The following is a 16,537-nucleotide window of genomic DNA, read 5'->3' as shown; positions in this document are numbered from 1 at the left end:
TTCCCAACACGGGGGGACTTGCCTGCCCTGGAGGAGTTACCAGACTTAAATCATCAAGTGGGTGGCAGGAAGCCTCTTTTTCCCCGCTCAGCACAGAACAGAGTGGAGCCAGGCTGCGGCAGAGCTAAGGGCTTGGTGGCAGAGAAAAGTCGCGGGAGGGGACATGGGCAGGGCTGGACAGAGCTGGGAGGCATCACAGGATCCTCGGATTCTCGCTGGACTCCCAGCGGAAGAGGAAAGCATCACCCTTAGCCCCGGCTCCCTTGGCCCACCCCAACCTTGCATGGTGGTAGAGCTTTTTCTCCTCCAATCGCCTTCAGGAGCCTCTAAGCCTCTTGGAATTAAGAGAAGATTTAATTTCCAATGTAGGCCAATCCCTGAGGTGGCAGGGGTGAAGAAAGACAGGGCCCCAGTGGGCTCAGAACACACGCTGGGATTATACTGTGCTCTACTGATCAGGTGCCCTCCTAGGGATCTGGGCACAGGGTGACCACTAGGGCACCCAAAGGGCTTCCTGGAGGGCTGACCCACCTGAGAGGGTGCTGGAGTTGCCAGGGCAGATACAAGTGCTGGCCTGACACCTCCCAGGTGCCCTGCATCCAGAGATAAGAGAAAGGCAGCCGGGGACATGGTGGGGTGAGCAGGTGGGCGGGAAGGCAGGTGAGTACAGTAGGGAGGGAGCCAGAGGGGAAGGAGAGTGGCCCCTGTGCCCAGGTCCTGGCAGAGCCTTGGAGCAGGGCTGTTGGACCTCGACCCGGGGAGCCTCTCCCCTGCTGGAAACCTTGGTAACAGCAGGCCTGGCATGGAGGTTGCACCATCCAGTGTCTTAGAGTGGAAACAAGGCTGAGGCCAACCCAACAGAATAATGGGTTCAGGGGGACCCCTTCAGATACCCAGGCCCAGATACATGAAATGACCTGCCCGAGGCCACCCAGTGGGCTAAGGTCAAAGTGTCAGAACCAGGATCACAGCCCCAGATTTGAGACTCTCCTCTCCCCCACCATCTGCCCGCACCCCCAGGGCTCCTTTTAGCAGCCTTTTCATCCGATTCAGCAAATCTCCCAGAGGGAAAGTGTCCCAGAACGCCAGGTGCTAGAACGTTCAGTCTCTGCCCTCAGGGACACACGCAGGTCCATGTCAGGTCGTGGACCATCTACCCAAGAAACACGTGTGGCGTGATGCAGCTATCACGGCTCACCCTGGGATGGGAGGGCATCCCACATGTGACCTGCAGGACAACGTCAGGGAGCAGAATCGAGGACCCGAGCTGAGGAAGCCTGTGTGGGGTGAGGCAAGGGGGCTGAGCACAGAGCTGGAAGGCAGGGTGGGACCAGGACCAGGGGCTTCCTGAGGCCATCTACGAGCCTTCACAGGCCCCTGCAGGGCACCTAGAGAGAAGCCGTTTCACAGAAGGGTGGGGTGAGGAAAGGGGCCCAGGAACACACAGGAATCCGAGTGTAACCCCTCTGGGCCCTGGCGTGGACTTGGCCTCGGGAACCTCACCTGCCCCTCCTGGAGAATGTTCCTGAGCAGCGGCAGGTGCTCTGGGGTGAGGTCCCGAAGCGACTTGATGCCCCGGCGATGGCAGATGGCGATCAGGTACAGGTCATCGAGCTGTGTGGAGACAGGCGGGGTGACCGGGCTCAGCACGGGGGGCCAACCGTGGAGACTGCCCATCCTGGAACTGCTCCCCCGGAAGTCAGGACGCACCCCCACCCCAAGGCCTGCAGGGCCAGCCGCCGCCAATCCCAGGGACACCGTGGCTGGACCCAACCCCAGGCAAGGTGGGCGTCCACCTGCCCCGGGTGAGTGAGGGTAGTGTGAGGGAAGAAGCCTCTGTTTATTCTTCCTGCTCAAAAATATCACACGAGAGTATTTACATACTCACAGCTGATGGGGAAGTAGGGGGGCAGAAGCAGGGGGGTTCAAGAGAATGCCATCAACCACCTTTGTGGTCTGATCACCGGCACTAAGTGCTGTAAGACACAAGGGGAGAAGAGTGCAGGAGAAAGAAGAAGAGACTAGTGAGGGCGACCAGAGAGGAGACAGGGGACCTGGGTCCGGAAGAAGAGGGAGGGACTGGGAAAAGAGCACTGAGCAGAGGAACAGTGGAGAGAGAAAGGCTCAGCGGCATTGCTGGGGGGAGGGGGACTCTGTGTGCCTGCAGTCGAGACAGGTGAGGGGTGGAGAGGCCAGTGCTGGGGAAGGGAGCCTGGGGCCCGCAGGACAGGGAGCTCCACCTTGCTTCACCCTTGTCTCCCTTCCCTTATCTCATAGGGCTCATAAACAGCCCTTCCTGCCGTCCTTCCTGAAAACAGCGGCTGGCCGAAGACCTGGGGGTCATAACAGCACAAAGACCCAAGGCCAACAAGACCTTGAGCCAAAACCTTGAGCCAGAAAGCAAAATGACTCTTCCTCTTGCCCAGAAAACCCTTCCTGTCCCAGTCTCCACTTGCCCAAACCCTGGCCTTGGCCGGTTTCACATCCTCACGCAAAGCAAGCCCCGGACACCAGGGCTCCAAGGGCCAAGGCCTGGTGCGGATCCAGCGGCCCTCAGCTCTGCAGGCCAGGCGGCTAGATTCCTCAATGAGATAATCTGGGGACCAAGAGTCACCCGGCCAAGTCCCCAAGGGCCCCAACTTAAAAAACTGGGAATGAGACTTTCCAGATGGTGCCTGATGTCCAGCTGTGCTTCTTCATGCCAACAGTCTCTCCATGCCACATGCACTTGTCTCCGCCAGAGCCCTAAGAGCTGGGCTTTCTGCCCCAGACAGGCCACACATGAGCGCAGTGGGAATCTGCCAGCAGACGGCTAAGCGGAGCCCACCTGGGCCTCAGCTCTGCCTGCAAGTCCCTTCTGGATCTTCCTTCTCATGGCCTATGTCCAGGACTCTTGTACAAGCTGAGACCCAAGGAGCAGCAGGAAACGAAGCTGTTTGAACTAGGAGTGTCTGCGTGTCTGTGAGTGTCTTCAGCCGTTCCGCGTTGTCACCGTCACAGGCCCTCCAAACAATAGTAACATTTGTTTAAATGGTATCTGTTGACAAATCCCAAAGATGACATTAAGTCACAGCTCTCTGCTCCACTGGCATGGAATGAAGCATGAAGCCTGTGCTGGGTGCCAGCTCACGGGCTGAGTGAGGGAAGGAAAACAAACCTGTCCTTTGATAGCAGACATGACCCCGGATTTTCCCTAAAGGGCCCCAGCTGCCCAGAGAAATGATCTGGAAAAAAAACAGGTGAGGGGCTGGCAAAGGTCTCAGACTGGCATCCCAGAAGGCAGTACATCAACCCCTCTGGGGAGACAGAGGCCATCAACCTTGTCTACTCTAAGGCAGGGCAGCAAAGTCAAAGCAACAGCCTCCTAGCAAGGGGCACAACGGAGGACGGCTGGAGCTCCGGACAGCCATGGCTCCACCTCAGGAGAGACGCGGAGATCGAGGCTCCTGCCTGAGTGCCTTAGACACCGGGATCTACATTCCGTGAGCTCAATGTGCTGTGTGTCTACATGAACACGCACACATATGCTGACGTGTATAGTGTGTAAGACTGTGGAGGAGAGACAAACCCTCTCTCCTGGGGCAGGGACGTGGAGGAATGTCGGGTGAGGGAATGCACCTTCACTGCCCACTCTGTGTGCCGTTTGTATTGTTACCATGTACATGCTGGTGTTGGCATCCCTCGCAGCTCAGATGGTCAAGAATCTGCCTGCAAAGCAGGAGATGTGGGTTCGATCCCTGGGTTGGGAAGATCCCCCAGAGAAGGGAATGGCAACCCACTCTAGTATTCCTGCCTGGGGAATTCCATGGACAGAGGAACCTGGTGGGCAAAAGTCTATGGGGTCGCAAAGAGTTGGACATGACTGAGCTTCTAACACACATGTAGATATATTAACTGCACCAATCCCTACATCCCTGAATAAGCCAATAAAAAGAAATATACAGTTTCTCTCTACAGAGAACTGAGGAAGGGATTCTCTGATCTCCAGGGAGCCAGAGTCCAGCAGACATTAGGGACTTGATCAGTATTCGCGGGGCTTCTCTGGTGGCTCAGTGATAGAGAAGCCACCTGCAATCAGGAGACGTGAGTTCGATCCCTGGGTCAGAAGATCCCCTGGAGAAGGGAACAGCAACCTGCTCCAGCATTCCTGCCTGGAGACTCCCATGGACAGAGGAGCCTGGTGAGCTTCCAGAGTAGTCAAGCATGACTTAGTGACTAAACAACAACAGCAAAATATTTGTGAGGCAGACGGACAGATAAACGGAAGGATGGACGTTTTTTAACCACGGGCCACCAGTGACCGGAAAAAGACACGCTTCTGGGCAGAGCAGTGGCACGAGGGGCCGCCAGGGTGGCTAGAAGTCCCCTCAGGGCACATGCCAGACCGCCCTCTCCTCTGCCCTGCTCTGGTGGATGAGGATGAGGACAGAAGCCCAGGCCTGGCCGTTGCCCTGCTGGACACACTGCCTGATTCTAGGGAGCCGTGGGCCTGTGTTCTGCCACAAGTCAGGCATGAAAGGCCCTGAACTGTGGCACCACAAGGAGACAAGAGGTAATGGCAAAGGTCAGGGACAGTCACACCTGTCCAGTCAGCAAGTTAAAAGTCTGATACGCAAGCTGGCCCCTTCACAGCCTGAGGGCGAGTCGCCCCACTGTGTGGCTGAGACCCTGCTGCGGCGCCTGAAGCCTGTTCTTTCTTAAGGGGACAGACAGCGGGCAGTGCCCTGGGCAGGCCCGGCAGGACGCCTGCCGGCGCCAGGTGAGGAGGAGCACGGGCTTCCGCTCTTGGTGCCACAGGCACCAGGATGTTATGGCTCTTTGCATGGGGAGGCTGCGGCTATCCCCATGTGGCCCTCGGACCACCACCTCCTGCAAATCACAATGTCTTCAGGGACCTTGTGAGTCCAAATTCCTCCTACCAGCGCCCCCACCCACCCCCACCTCCCTTCACCAGAATGGTCAGCACAGGGCTGCCCAAGGGGGCGGACGGGATTGGCAGAGCCCCCCGGCGTCCCTACCCAACGGGTGCTCTGGTTTTGTCCCCTCCAGTCCCCTGCCCTCCCTTCTGGCCTGAGTGGGGATCAGTTGTTAGGGGGCGGCCTCTGCATATCATCACCCAGAGGGGAGGGCGGGCTCCTCTGACCTTTCCGGCTCAGCGCTGAGACCTCTGAAAACTCCCTTCAGATTCCCTACCTGCCCTCTCCTTCCCCCGCCAGCCACACCAAGGAAGTCCCACAAGCCGCCCCAGGAGACAGCTGGCACTGGCTTGCCCATGCCTCCGAGCCCGAATCCCGTCCGCCTCACCCCGGCCACAGGCTCAGCTCTCCCATCTCCTGGCAACTGGAGTGGTATGGCTGGTCGGGAAACCCATCCCACCCACCCAAGAGAATGCAGGTGAGCTTGGCAGAGGGTGCAGAGGCCTGACCTGTGGCTGAGAGAGTGAGACGGGAGGTGTCCGCCCCAGCGGGACGGGCCCGACTCCAGATCAGTGTCCCCGGGAGACTTAACAATGATGTGAGGAACACAGAGCCCAGAGGGGCCTGCTCTAGAGCCTGGATTAGTCACGGATTTCAACTGGGAGGAGGAGGGGGGACGTCTGCCTGCTCCCCACCGCCAGCCCCCAAGAGACCAGGGCTGGCTTCCTGGGCCTTATCTGGGCCCAACTCCAGTCTATGTGGGCACAGCGCTGCCTGGACCCGGTGCCCTGCTGGTTCCTGTTACTCTCAGGGCACGACAGTCCACCCAAAGAGGCGACAGCCAGCGAGCCTGGGATGGGCCTCTCGGTGTGAGATGAGGGAGGAGGAGAGAAGGGGCACAGAGAACGCAGAGGACTGGAGGGGCAGCGTGAGTGAAGACGGCTCCTGGGGAACCCTCTCCCGAAAAGGGCAGGGGAGGGGCACTCGGGGGCCAGGCAGCAGAGCTGAGAGGCTTTGGTGGAGGGACGCGCCTGGGCTGCTGGAGGGCTCCTCTCTGGCTCGTGTGGTGCAGGGGACTCCTCCAGCTGGTCCCCGTGGTTTCTGCCAGCCAGTGCTGCCTGGACGTGCTGGTGTCCATTTCAGGACTCTGGGCACCCCTGGAAGGGACAGCGGCAGCCTCGCACTTGGCTGATGAAGGAACAGCCTGTGACATCATGACGCAAACACTGCCCATCCTCACCCCTGGCGTGGGAGGTAAGCCAGAAGGGGCTTTAACTGGCCCACTGAAGGGCAAATATTTGTGTAGGTACTCCCACTGCAGACAGCTCAGCCTCCCCTGTCGGTTAATTACAATCTGCTTAGAGAGAAAGAGACCAGCAGGAGGAAGAAGGGCAGGATTAAGGAGTGGCAGCTGGAGCGGGGCACTCAGAGACCAGAGAGGCCCAGCGCGAAATCCTTTACCTGCTGTTGGTTCCACTTGAGGTCAGGGATCAGGACAAAGCCGTTGGATGGATCCGGGTTCTCAAAAACAATCCGGTCGGCTTCAGCCTTCTTGTCGAGAATGTTGTACACCCACTGGAAGGAGGGCAGAGAGAGGGGGTTCACAGGCCAGTCCTTTCCCCGAGAGACACCCCACACTGGGAAAGGCAGGCTCAGGGAAGGACACCCAATGTTAAAGGGGCACAAAGCTCAGGGGATCCACACGCAGGCCATCCTGGCCCAGAGATCGGCTCTTGGGTCCAGAAGAGACTTCCCCTCTCCCACCATGGCTAGCCGCACAGGGGACACTACAGCTGCCCCCACAAGGGTCCAGATGGAGCTCCCTGTTCAGGCCCGTCCCGGCCACCCCTGTGTACACGCTCTGCTCTGGCCTCACAAGCCTGGTCTGCAATCCCCTTCCACTGCCCACGGAACTCTGGTGAAGTGTCCCTGTGCCCCGACAGGACCACGGGGCAGAGAGTCTGCTGGGAGTTCCTTTTGCAGAGGGAGCTTGCCATGCGCCACGGCAAGGAAGGTCTTATGTTCTGGAAGTAACTGTGCTGGGTTTCCCAGCCCCCTTGGGATTCTTGTGAGCATGGTGTTAACGCCTCTACCCTACCCGACATGGACCCTTCACGACAAAGAAGAAACGCCACACGAGAGGCAACGACGCAGAGCCTTCCTCCCTTCCTGTCAACCCTGGGCTGCCAGCTCTCTCGTGCCCTTTGATCAGCTGCTGTCCACCATCTTCAAGGACCCTTCCTTGAGCAGTGCATGGACCCCAAGAGCATCACCTTACCATTAAGGTCCTGGTGGCCTCTCTGAGGAAGCCAGCCTGCAGCCTGGAGGTCAAGATATGAAGGCCCTGTTCTCATGGGGCTCCAACCCCTGGAGCCCACTCCACTCCACTGCCCCTGAGCGCTGAGAACCCTTTGCCAACATGACTTCCTTCCTGGCCAGTGAACTCTGCCTGAAATCTGACAGGGAACCCTGCTGCACAGCCAGAGAAGGGGCAGGAGTTGGGCTCACCCAGCTGCCCCTTCTGCCCGACGGTCAGGAAGGCACTCGAGCTGACGAGGGCTGGAGGGGAGGACAGGGCACTGACACGGCCAGCCAGCTCCTTAGCCCACCACCAGGAGTGCTGGTGCAGCAGGGTCAGCGAGAGCCAGGGCTGTCCCCCCAGCCCCGTGGGGCTCCCTTCCCACTGCCCCCCAAGTCCACATCCTGCACTCTCGGCCAGCACAGCCAAGGCCAAGTGCAACCGTCTGATACAGAGAGGGACGAGGCAGAGGGAACCTGCCAGGGACGATCTGGGCCTCCCAGGCCCTCCAGTAAGACCCAGAGGCCAGTCACAGAAAGGTCAACCCACTAGAAGAGGGGCTTTCCCAAGGAAAGCCTGGCCATGCCACTGCCTGGTGAGGCTTGGAGGCCATCCTGGAGTGGCTTCTTTGTGCAGCCCTGGGGCCAGAGCAATGCACAGCCCAGCAAGTTGAGAATTTCCCAGGGGAAGCATTTCCTCTCTAACTGGCCGTCTCTCTAGGAATGTGCCACTTGAGAAAAAAAAGTCAGTCAGATCCTGACCGGAAATCTCCCAAAAAATAAATGGGAGGGAGGGGATGGTGGTTCTGCGTGGACAGCCCTGGGGTCGCCCAGCCCACAGCAGGGGCCTGCCTTCCCCCACAGCTCCTGCCTCCACCTAGAAAACAACGTATCATCTAGGGGAGAGTGAATGGGCTCTGGAGCCCAACAACATGGGGCTCATCTCTCACCTCCAACACTAACTAGCGGCACATTGCAAAGTGATTTCATCTAAGCTTTGGTTTCCTCCTTCGTCAAGAGGCGCTAATTATACCCACAGGTTAGGGCTGTGGTGAGGACTAAGCGAGAAAACGCTCACACAGGCGTCCGATACAGAGCCCTGCCCAGGGAGGCAACGGAAAGCAGAAAAGTTTCTGGGAAAGGTCAGGCTGGGCGTGCCTGAGGCTGCAAGACCAGCTGTGGGAAGGGGAACAAGGAGAGTGGCTGAGAGCAAAGGAAGTGCGTTGATTCCGGGGCAAGAGAGAGCCACGTGTGAGATTGGAGGGGCGCCCAAGGGCTGGGACGGTGTGGTGTGATGAAGGCGTGTTGTGATAAGAGCATCTCGGGGACTAGGCAAGCCCGCAGGTGCAGGGACGTACACCCAAGTCCACACAGTTCCAACCCAGAGTCCAGCCCCAGAGCCCACCAAGCGCCATGCCATCCATGTGGGCAGGGCCCCTGGGAGAGCGGGAGGGGCCTGGATTCACAGGACAGCTCAGCCCAGATGAGGGAGGAGAAGCAGGGGACGCAATTCACGCCATCACAGAGTGATGTCACAGGGAGGGGCACCCTGGGAAAGCAAGCCCGGCAGCCTCAGCCCCCTGGATGACGGGGCTGTGGGGACACTGGCAGCTTCTGGACCCATCTGGGCGGGACGTCCTCCCTGTGGGTGATGCTGGCAACTGCCCCAGGAGCCTCTCTCCTCCTTATTCCTGTCCCCCTGCTCCTTGGCTTGCCCCTCTCCTCCAGCCAGGTCTCAGCTCCACACCCTCCTGTTCCTCCTCTCAATTGCCCCCCCGTGTGGACGACAGTGGCCACCCCTCTGGTGCCTCTTCTGTGCGGGAAACAGTAGCAGCCACGTGTACGTGGCACGGCTCAGCCTCCGCCAGGACCCCAGGACGGAGGTGCTGTCCATCACATTTTCCAGACAGGGAAACTGGGACTCAAAAGTGAAAGACGAAGACTTCCCTGGCGGTGTGGTGGATAAGAATCTGCCTGCTAAAGCAGCAGACACAGGTTCGATCCCTGGTCTGGGAACATCCCACATGCTGTGAGGCAACTAAACCCATAAGCTGCAACTACCGATCCCACGTGTCTGCCTAGAGCCTGTGCTGCACAATAAGAGAGCCCACGCACCACAACGGGAGAGAAGCCCGCTCAGCAGCAAAGCACAGTCAAAAATAAATATAAAGTACAAGGTCTCGAGGCGCTGAGGTGTCAGGACAAGAGGCCAAACCCTGGGCTCACAAACGGATCTCTAAGGCTCTGGATCCAGACATCCCACTACATTCTTTGTTTTAACTGGGAAATTACAAGCACCTCAGATTTGAGTATCCAAGTAGCATCGATGGCTAAGAGCACAGACACTGGGACCAGGCCCCCTCGCTCTGAAGCTAGTCTCCAAAAGCTTGTTGTTGAAGATCCGGTGCCCATAAAATGCTCAGGACCGTTGCTGTTCTAAGTTACCTCGTGGCTGAGACATCCCAAGCTAACTTACTGTCCTCCATGGAAACCCACTCTGCCGTCCACACCCCTATGCTGGTTAACCATCCCACCATCTGCCACTCATTGTGCAAGGCACCCATGGGCGCCCCCCCTCGCTGCTCCAAGCCAGCCCCCATCTAGGCCCTGCCTCTTAATCGAAAAAGAAGATCCCCTCTGCCTCTTCCTCCTTCTACTCTCACCACTTCCAACTGCTTCGTTAAATTTCATCACATTACCCACGTGCTTAAAACCATTTACAGGACCCTCACTGCCTACGGCACTTGTCCTCAAATCTGACAAGAGATGATTTTTTTCCTAACCCAGATTTCCCAGGTCCATCCTGAGTCAGCAGATACCAAGGAGGGCCCTGTGCTCTGTATTTTATAAAACCTCAAGAGGCCATGCTGATGACTGGCGAGGTTTGGGAACTCCTGGTCTCCTGGGTAAAGTGCATACATCTCTTCCTGGGTCCTGCCTGTCTTCTCTTGCTAGCTCCCCAAACGCATCAGAGTCCAGCCCGCTGAGGCCCTGGCATTTCTCTCTGCTCTGGCTGCAGAGCCCTGTTTGTTCTGTCCACTTGGCAAACTTCTCTTTGTCCTTTTAAGATCCAACTGGAGGATCCTCTCCCCACTGAAGCCCCCCACCATCTGGGCTGACCGCTCCCCTTTCTGTCACAGCTCTACCTTGTGTATTAACCACCGAAGTGCTCATCCCATTATATTGCATGCCTACCTTCCTTACAAGACTGTGGGGACATTATCAGTGCTTATCCTGGTGACCCTCCAGACCCTAGCACATCTGGGACCTAGGAGATGCTCAATAAATATAATAGCTATTACCAATTAGCTCTGCAGAATTCCAAAGAATCGCAAGGAGAGATAAGAAAGACTTCCTCAGTGATCAGTACAAACAAATAGAGGAAAACAGAAGAATGGGAAAGACTAGAGATCTCTTCAAGAAAATTAGAGATACCAAGGGAACATTTCATGCAAAGATGGGTACAATAAAGACAGAAATGGTATGGACCTAACAGAAGCAGAAGATATTAAGAAGAGGTGGCAAGAATACACAGAAGAACTAAACAAAAAAAGATCTTCACGACCCAGATAGCCATGATGGTGCGATCACTCATCTAGAGCCAGACATCCTGGAATGCGAAGTCAAGTGGGCCTTAGGAAGCATCACTATGAACAAAGCTAGTGGAGGTGATGGAATTCCAGCTGAGCTATTTTAAATCCTAAAAGATGATGCTGTGAAAGTGTTGCACTCAATATGCCAGCAAGTTTGGAAAACTCAGCAGTGGCCACAAGACTGGAAAAGGTCAGTTTTCATTCCAACATATATTGCATCTGATCCCATCACTTCATGGCAAATAGATGGGGAAACAATGGAAACAGTGAGAGACTTTATTTTCAGGGGCTCCAAAATCACTGCAGATGGTGACTGCAGCCATGAAATTAAAAGACGCTTACTCCTTGGAAGAAAAGTGATGACCAACCTAGATAGCATATTCAAAAGCAGAGACATTACTTTGCCAACAAAGGTTTGTCTAGTCAAAGCTATGGTTTTTCCAGTAGTCAGGTATGGATGTGAGATTTGGACTATAAAGAAAGCTGAGTATTAAAGAATTGATGCTTTTGAACTGTGGTGTTGGAGAAGACTCTTGAAAGTCCCTTGGACTGCAAGGAGACCCAACCAGTCCATCTTAAAGGAAATCAGCCCTGAATATTCACTGGAAGGACTGACACTGAAGTAGAAACTCCAATACTTTGGCCACCTGATGCGAAGAACTGACTCAGTTGAAAAGACCCTGAGGCTGGGAAAGATTGAAGGCAGGAGGAGAACGGGACAACAAAGGATGAGATGGCTGGATGGCATCAGCAACTCGATGGACATGAGTGTGAGTAAACTCCATGAGTTGGTGATGGATAGGGAGGCCTGGCGTGCTGCAGTCCATGGGGTCGCAAAGAGCTGGACACGACTGAGCGACTGAACTGAACTGATTGCCAATTAAGCCTAGTGCTTATAAACTTGCTGAAACAGCCGAAGAAGAACACGTGGGGAAATTCCCTGGCACTCGTGGTTAGGACTTGGTGCTTTCACTGCTGAGGGCCTGGGTTGTTCAATCTTTGGTCAAGAAACGAAGAGCCCACAAGCCACACAGCTCGGCCAATTTAAAATAATAAAGAACACATGAACACTCATGTCACCCAGAAGTGGGCAGAGTAGTGGAGTTATTTCCAAAGAGGGTGTGTACAGTGGTCTAAGAAGGTGCACGTATGACTCACGCCGAAACTGTACTAAGGACTTCCTCTCTTTAATCACATATATGTGCAACTAGGGCAGCAAAGCACACATTCCAGGACATCCGCTTCACAATCCAAGATGCTTTCTAGGAAAGATGGAGACCAATTTCCTTCCTACTTAGAAGACATAGCAAGCGCTGGATGTCTTTGTTAAAAGACGGGAAAAAAAAAAAAAAATCAAGCCAGAGTGAGCTAGAGAAGCCTTGTGCAAATCCTGTGTGGGGACCATGGCTAACAGTCTGGCCGGGTCTTCCCCGTGGGACCTCCCTCAGCCCCTGTCTGCCTCCTGTCCTTCCTCCTCCCAAGGACAATCCACCTCGCAGGACCCCACACCCAGGACACCCTCCCTTCCTCTGGGCCTGGGAGAAATGGCCGTGAGCTTCCCATATCGGGACACCCCGCCCCACCCTGGCCACGCTCTCGGCTCAGGGATCAGGACTGAGTGATAAAGAGACAGGATAGGAAAACAGCTCATCCATCACATTAACTCTGAGCATGCACATGGGGCCAATTTCGGGAAAGGCTCTGTCTGGTTGGTGTTGGGCACAGACCCAAGGAGAATCGGATCTGTTAGCGAAATGGCCTTGCGTCTGGCCCAGGGACTGAATATACTCTGAAGATGCTTCCAACCCGTGAACACAGCCCTGGAAGAAGAGGCCGTGCACCAGCCCCTCCCCACTGGTCCTGCCCCCCAGGATGGATGCAGGGGGCGAAAGGGAAGGAGAAGTCTCCCCCCTGGGACTCAACTCGTGGAGGCTGGTTAACTGTGGGTGAAAACGGGAATGAGCGACTGGATAGGGAAGGCCTAACCAGCATTTGTTTACCATTTACAGACCTTTGGTCTGTGTAAGCCATTCCTGAGATCGCATCAGCGCTACTAGAGAGTAGCCAGAAGTTCTTCCCGGGGACTGGACTGCTCTGAGATCCCAGACTGCCTCGCTGGTGTGCCCAAGACCAGCATCAGTTCCCTTATCCATGCAGATGACCGTCCTCCGCGAAGCACGACCGCCTGAGCCCAGCACTTTCTATCCCACTCATCCTGCCCTTTCCCCTCCACAGCGCTCTCAGTCTCTCGTCCGGCGTGGTTACGTATACATTCGTGTCCTATCTGACGCCTGCACAGGAGGTAAGTGGCACGAAGGCAGGGACACCATTGGCCCCTGGGACCGTCTCAACCAACGCCCAAGAAGACAAACGCTGGCCTCGGGGACAGCACTCCACGTCCGACCTGTGGGGCCTGCCTGAGCTGGTGGTGGCCGGTACCTGGATGCTCAGGCTCTGGGACTCCAGGTGGGGTAACGTGACATTCCTGTAGTCGCTGCCCGTCTCTCGGACCAGGTGGAGGTCCTGGCGCAGATACTTCTGTAGGTGCTTCTCCGTAGCAGGGTAAACCACGGTTGTCTTCACATCTGCAAAGACACAGCGCAGCCCCGGCCACGGTCAGCCACGCTCTCCACCCAGTCCTACCACCCTCCAGCCCCCATGGCACCACAGTGAGGAGGTAGCCATCTCGTCTCTGATTCCCCAGTGACGGGAGCCGAAGGCTAAGAAGTTATGATTCACCTGTGTTCCACCCCCATGAGGTGTCTCCTGCCATTAAACTCATGAAGGTGAATCACTCTCAGCATATGGAAAACGTAAGACGTTCATGGGTGGATCACAGGGCCCCTCATAACCCTTAACCCCAGCCCTTCTTTCTTACTTTCTAGGCACAGGAATGAAAGGTTTCTGACTCTTCTCACACAGCAAACGTTCCAGTATGCGGCCTTCTGAACCCAAAGCTGAAAATCTGGTTTAAAGTCAAACAGACTCCCTTAAGGTAGGGGGTGAAGGCACAGACGCTGAGGAAGGAGGCTTGGCATGATCAAGCCTCAGAAACCCCTGTTCCCGAGCATCTAACCCCAAAACCAGAGTCTGTTTTATGCTCACCTACACCTCTGACTTTACGGGGGCTGGTTTCTCTCGGAGAAGGAGGCAGCCCAAGGCAATAAAAATTCTTGGGCGTGACAAGAGTGTTTCCAGTCTCTTCATTTGTTGTGTCAATAATTCTGCTCTGGGTGGGACAAGGATGTCTCAGGTCAAACTCTCTGACTGTTTACTACCTCTCAACCAGAGAGTTTTGGAGTATCGTATACTAGACTTTTGAGTTAATGGATTTTCTTTTGTACGTAGATCTTAACTAGCATATAGGAAGAAATAAGTATTAACCTTTAAGACTAATCATGTTAACTGGGTTGAATAAAGATTGTAACTCACTCACCCTATAGGCTTATTTGAGGGTGGTGCTCAGTAAGCAGGTCTCACTCATGGGGATGATGGACCTGCACCTGATTTTGATAATGCTGACCACATGACTCTGTATTCATCCCTAAGGCTGAATATCTGGAGCGTGGTGCCCTCCAGGTCTACTTAAAGACCTTCCGATATTCTGGCACCGTGGCCCAACGTAGATGGTGCAAAATTGTCTTGAATCCCTCCGGACTTGCCACCTCTCCTGGAGAAGACGCCTGGTAGGTGGTGATTGGTATCTCATGAACCAAGTTATTCAGCCTCTTTTTCTCTGCTAATCTTTTAATCTCTATCTGTAATTAAGTAACTTATTCCCGGCAGGAAGCCAAGTCCTCGTCCTCCCTACTCCTTCCTCGGGACTCCTGGTCCTTCTGGAGGAAGGACCTCCCTTCTGGGTCCAGGTGTTTAAGCTCCCTGTGCCCCTACTTCCCCATCTGTCAGCTCAGGATAATAACAGCTCATGTCAGAGGGTTGGGAGGATTAGCAAGTCAATACCCATGGAGCTCTTAGACCAACAACGTCTGACACATAACAAGCACTATTTAAGTACTGGCTATCTCAACCCAAGGTTACTCATCCTTGACCTTGGCACCATCAAGGCCTAGGTAATCCTTTGCTGGGGGGGCTATCCTGTGCCCTGCAGGCTATTGAGCAGCACTTCAGGCTTCCGAGATGCTGGTCAAACCCTCTCTCCAGTTGTGACAACTACAGCAAAGGCCGCAGATATTGCCAAATGTCCCCGGGGAGGCGGGAATGCCCCCTCGTTGAGAACCAGTGTTCATCGCAAGGAAACCTGGTCGTTTTCCTAAAGAGACTCCAGGCTAGGGTCCTTGTCCAGCAGCACCTGGTTTTGGTTAAGTCCTTTTCCCTATTTCTCTCAACATCTGCCGCAACAGCTTGAACGCAGATCCTAAAAGCCAGGAAAGGAAACTGTGTCTTAAAAATCAGTTGGGATGTTTCTCAAAAGACCGGCATCCTCCCAGACGCCAGATTTGGATGTGTTTCCCTGGAGGGGCCCCTGAGAGGGGGCCGCCCAGCGCGGGCACTGTGCACTCCAGGAGATTCTCAGGCTCGCCTACGCACCTCGAGACCCAGCTGAGAACCACAACCCACACATGCGCGTCTGGTCAGGATGCAGGTGATGCTCATTCCACAGCTAAGGGACAAGGTCACAGGGACTCCAGACGTACCCAACACCACGCTACAGGACGGGGTTGGGGCGGCAGGGCAGAGGAGGGCTGGAGCCACGGTCTTCCTGCCCTGAGGTCCGTGCTCTTTCTGCCCCTGCCCCAGCATGGCTGTGCGGCAGCCCAGCCCAGGGTGAGAGTCCAGAGGCGCCATGTCAAGCACGTGACCGCCAGAAGGCCCAAAGGCGCTGGCCCATCAGATGTGGCAGGCCCAAGGGCTGACACACGGCTCCCCTTCCCAGCTGCGCCACCTTGGTTGTGTCACTAACCCGGAGTCTCAGCTTCCTCATCTGTTAAGGATGGTCATAAAACCGAGCCTACAGTGTGGCTGTAAACATTAAGGTGTTTCCTCAGAACCACTGGAGGCGATAAGTAAATGTCACCCCACTTCCTGGGAATCTCTGATCTGACCCCGAAAGGGAGGCAGGGAGGCCTCTTCACAACCCTCAGGGCCTTTCTCACGCCCACCACCCTCTAATAGCCCCGGGGTCACAGGCCTGAGGTCAAAGATCAAGCATAAACAAGATCTCAGGAGGCAGGGGACTGCTTGAAATAGATGGGATGTCACCGCCTTGGCCCCTTGCAGTGTAGCCTGGTGGAGAAGGGCCAGATTGTGACACCCATCAGCCGGGTTCAAATCCTGACTGTGTAACCTCGGGCACCTGAGAGGCCAAAGAGCAGAGGGTGGGAAGTCTCTAGAATAGCAATCCCACCCGCACCCCCATGGAAAAGTCCTCCTCGAATGTCCTCAGCTTCCTCCCCTGGGTCGCCTGGGTGGGGCGTGGGGACCAAGGCTGTGAGCCCTGGTGCTCCCTCCCATGGGGAGATGGGCAGGGACGACCTGGAGAAGAGCCATGCCCCACTGGCAACGCACGCACTGCCTTGGGCTCCCAGCCCAGGACTCCCCGGCCATTCCAGGCCGGAAAACCACAGGGCCTGCAGGCGTGCCCGCCTACCAAGGCTTGTCAGAGACTGTCCGAGCTGCTGGGAATGGGGGGAGACGGGCCCTTGCCAGGCCGGCCCCTCCTGTCCTCTCCTGAGCAGCAGGGAAGAATGAAAAGGCCCCGTCAACTGCTCC

The 16,537-nt window shown here is 55.8% G+C and overlaps 1 protein-coding gene across 1 annotated transcript in view; it reads right to left on the bottom strand.

The window, feature by feature from the left end:
* DCPS (decapping enzyme, scavenger) overlaps window positions 1-16,537 on the bottom strand; it is a 42,252-nt gene that overhangs the window by 669 nt on the left and 25,046 nt on the right. The window contains exons 3-5 of the mRNA XM_012101890.5: window positions 13,247-13,392; window positions 6,378-6,491; window positions 1,504-1,614 (exon numbers count right to left, since the gene is read on the bottom strand). Coding sequence (XP_011957280.2) covers window positions 1,504-1,614; window positions 6,378-6,491; window positions 13,247-13,392 — 371 coding nt within the window. The remainder of the gene's footprint in view (window positions 1-1,503; window positions 1,615-6,377; window positions 6,492-13,246; window positions 13,393-16,537) is intronic.

Source organism: Ovis aries, chromosome 21 (genome assembly GCF_016772045.2).
Source record: "Ovis aries strain OAR_USU_Benz2616 breed Rambouillet chromosome 21, ARS-UI_Ramb_v3.0, whole genome shotgun sequence".
Taxonomy (NCBI): Eukaryota; Metazoa; Chordata; class Mammalia; order Artiodactyla; family Bovidae; genus Ovis; species Ovis aries.
Note: the sequence above shows the minus strand (reverse complement) of the source record. Positions and strands in the feature narration are given on the sequence as shown.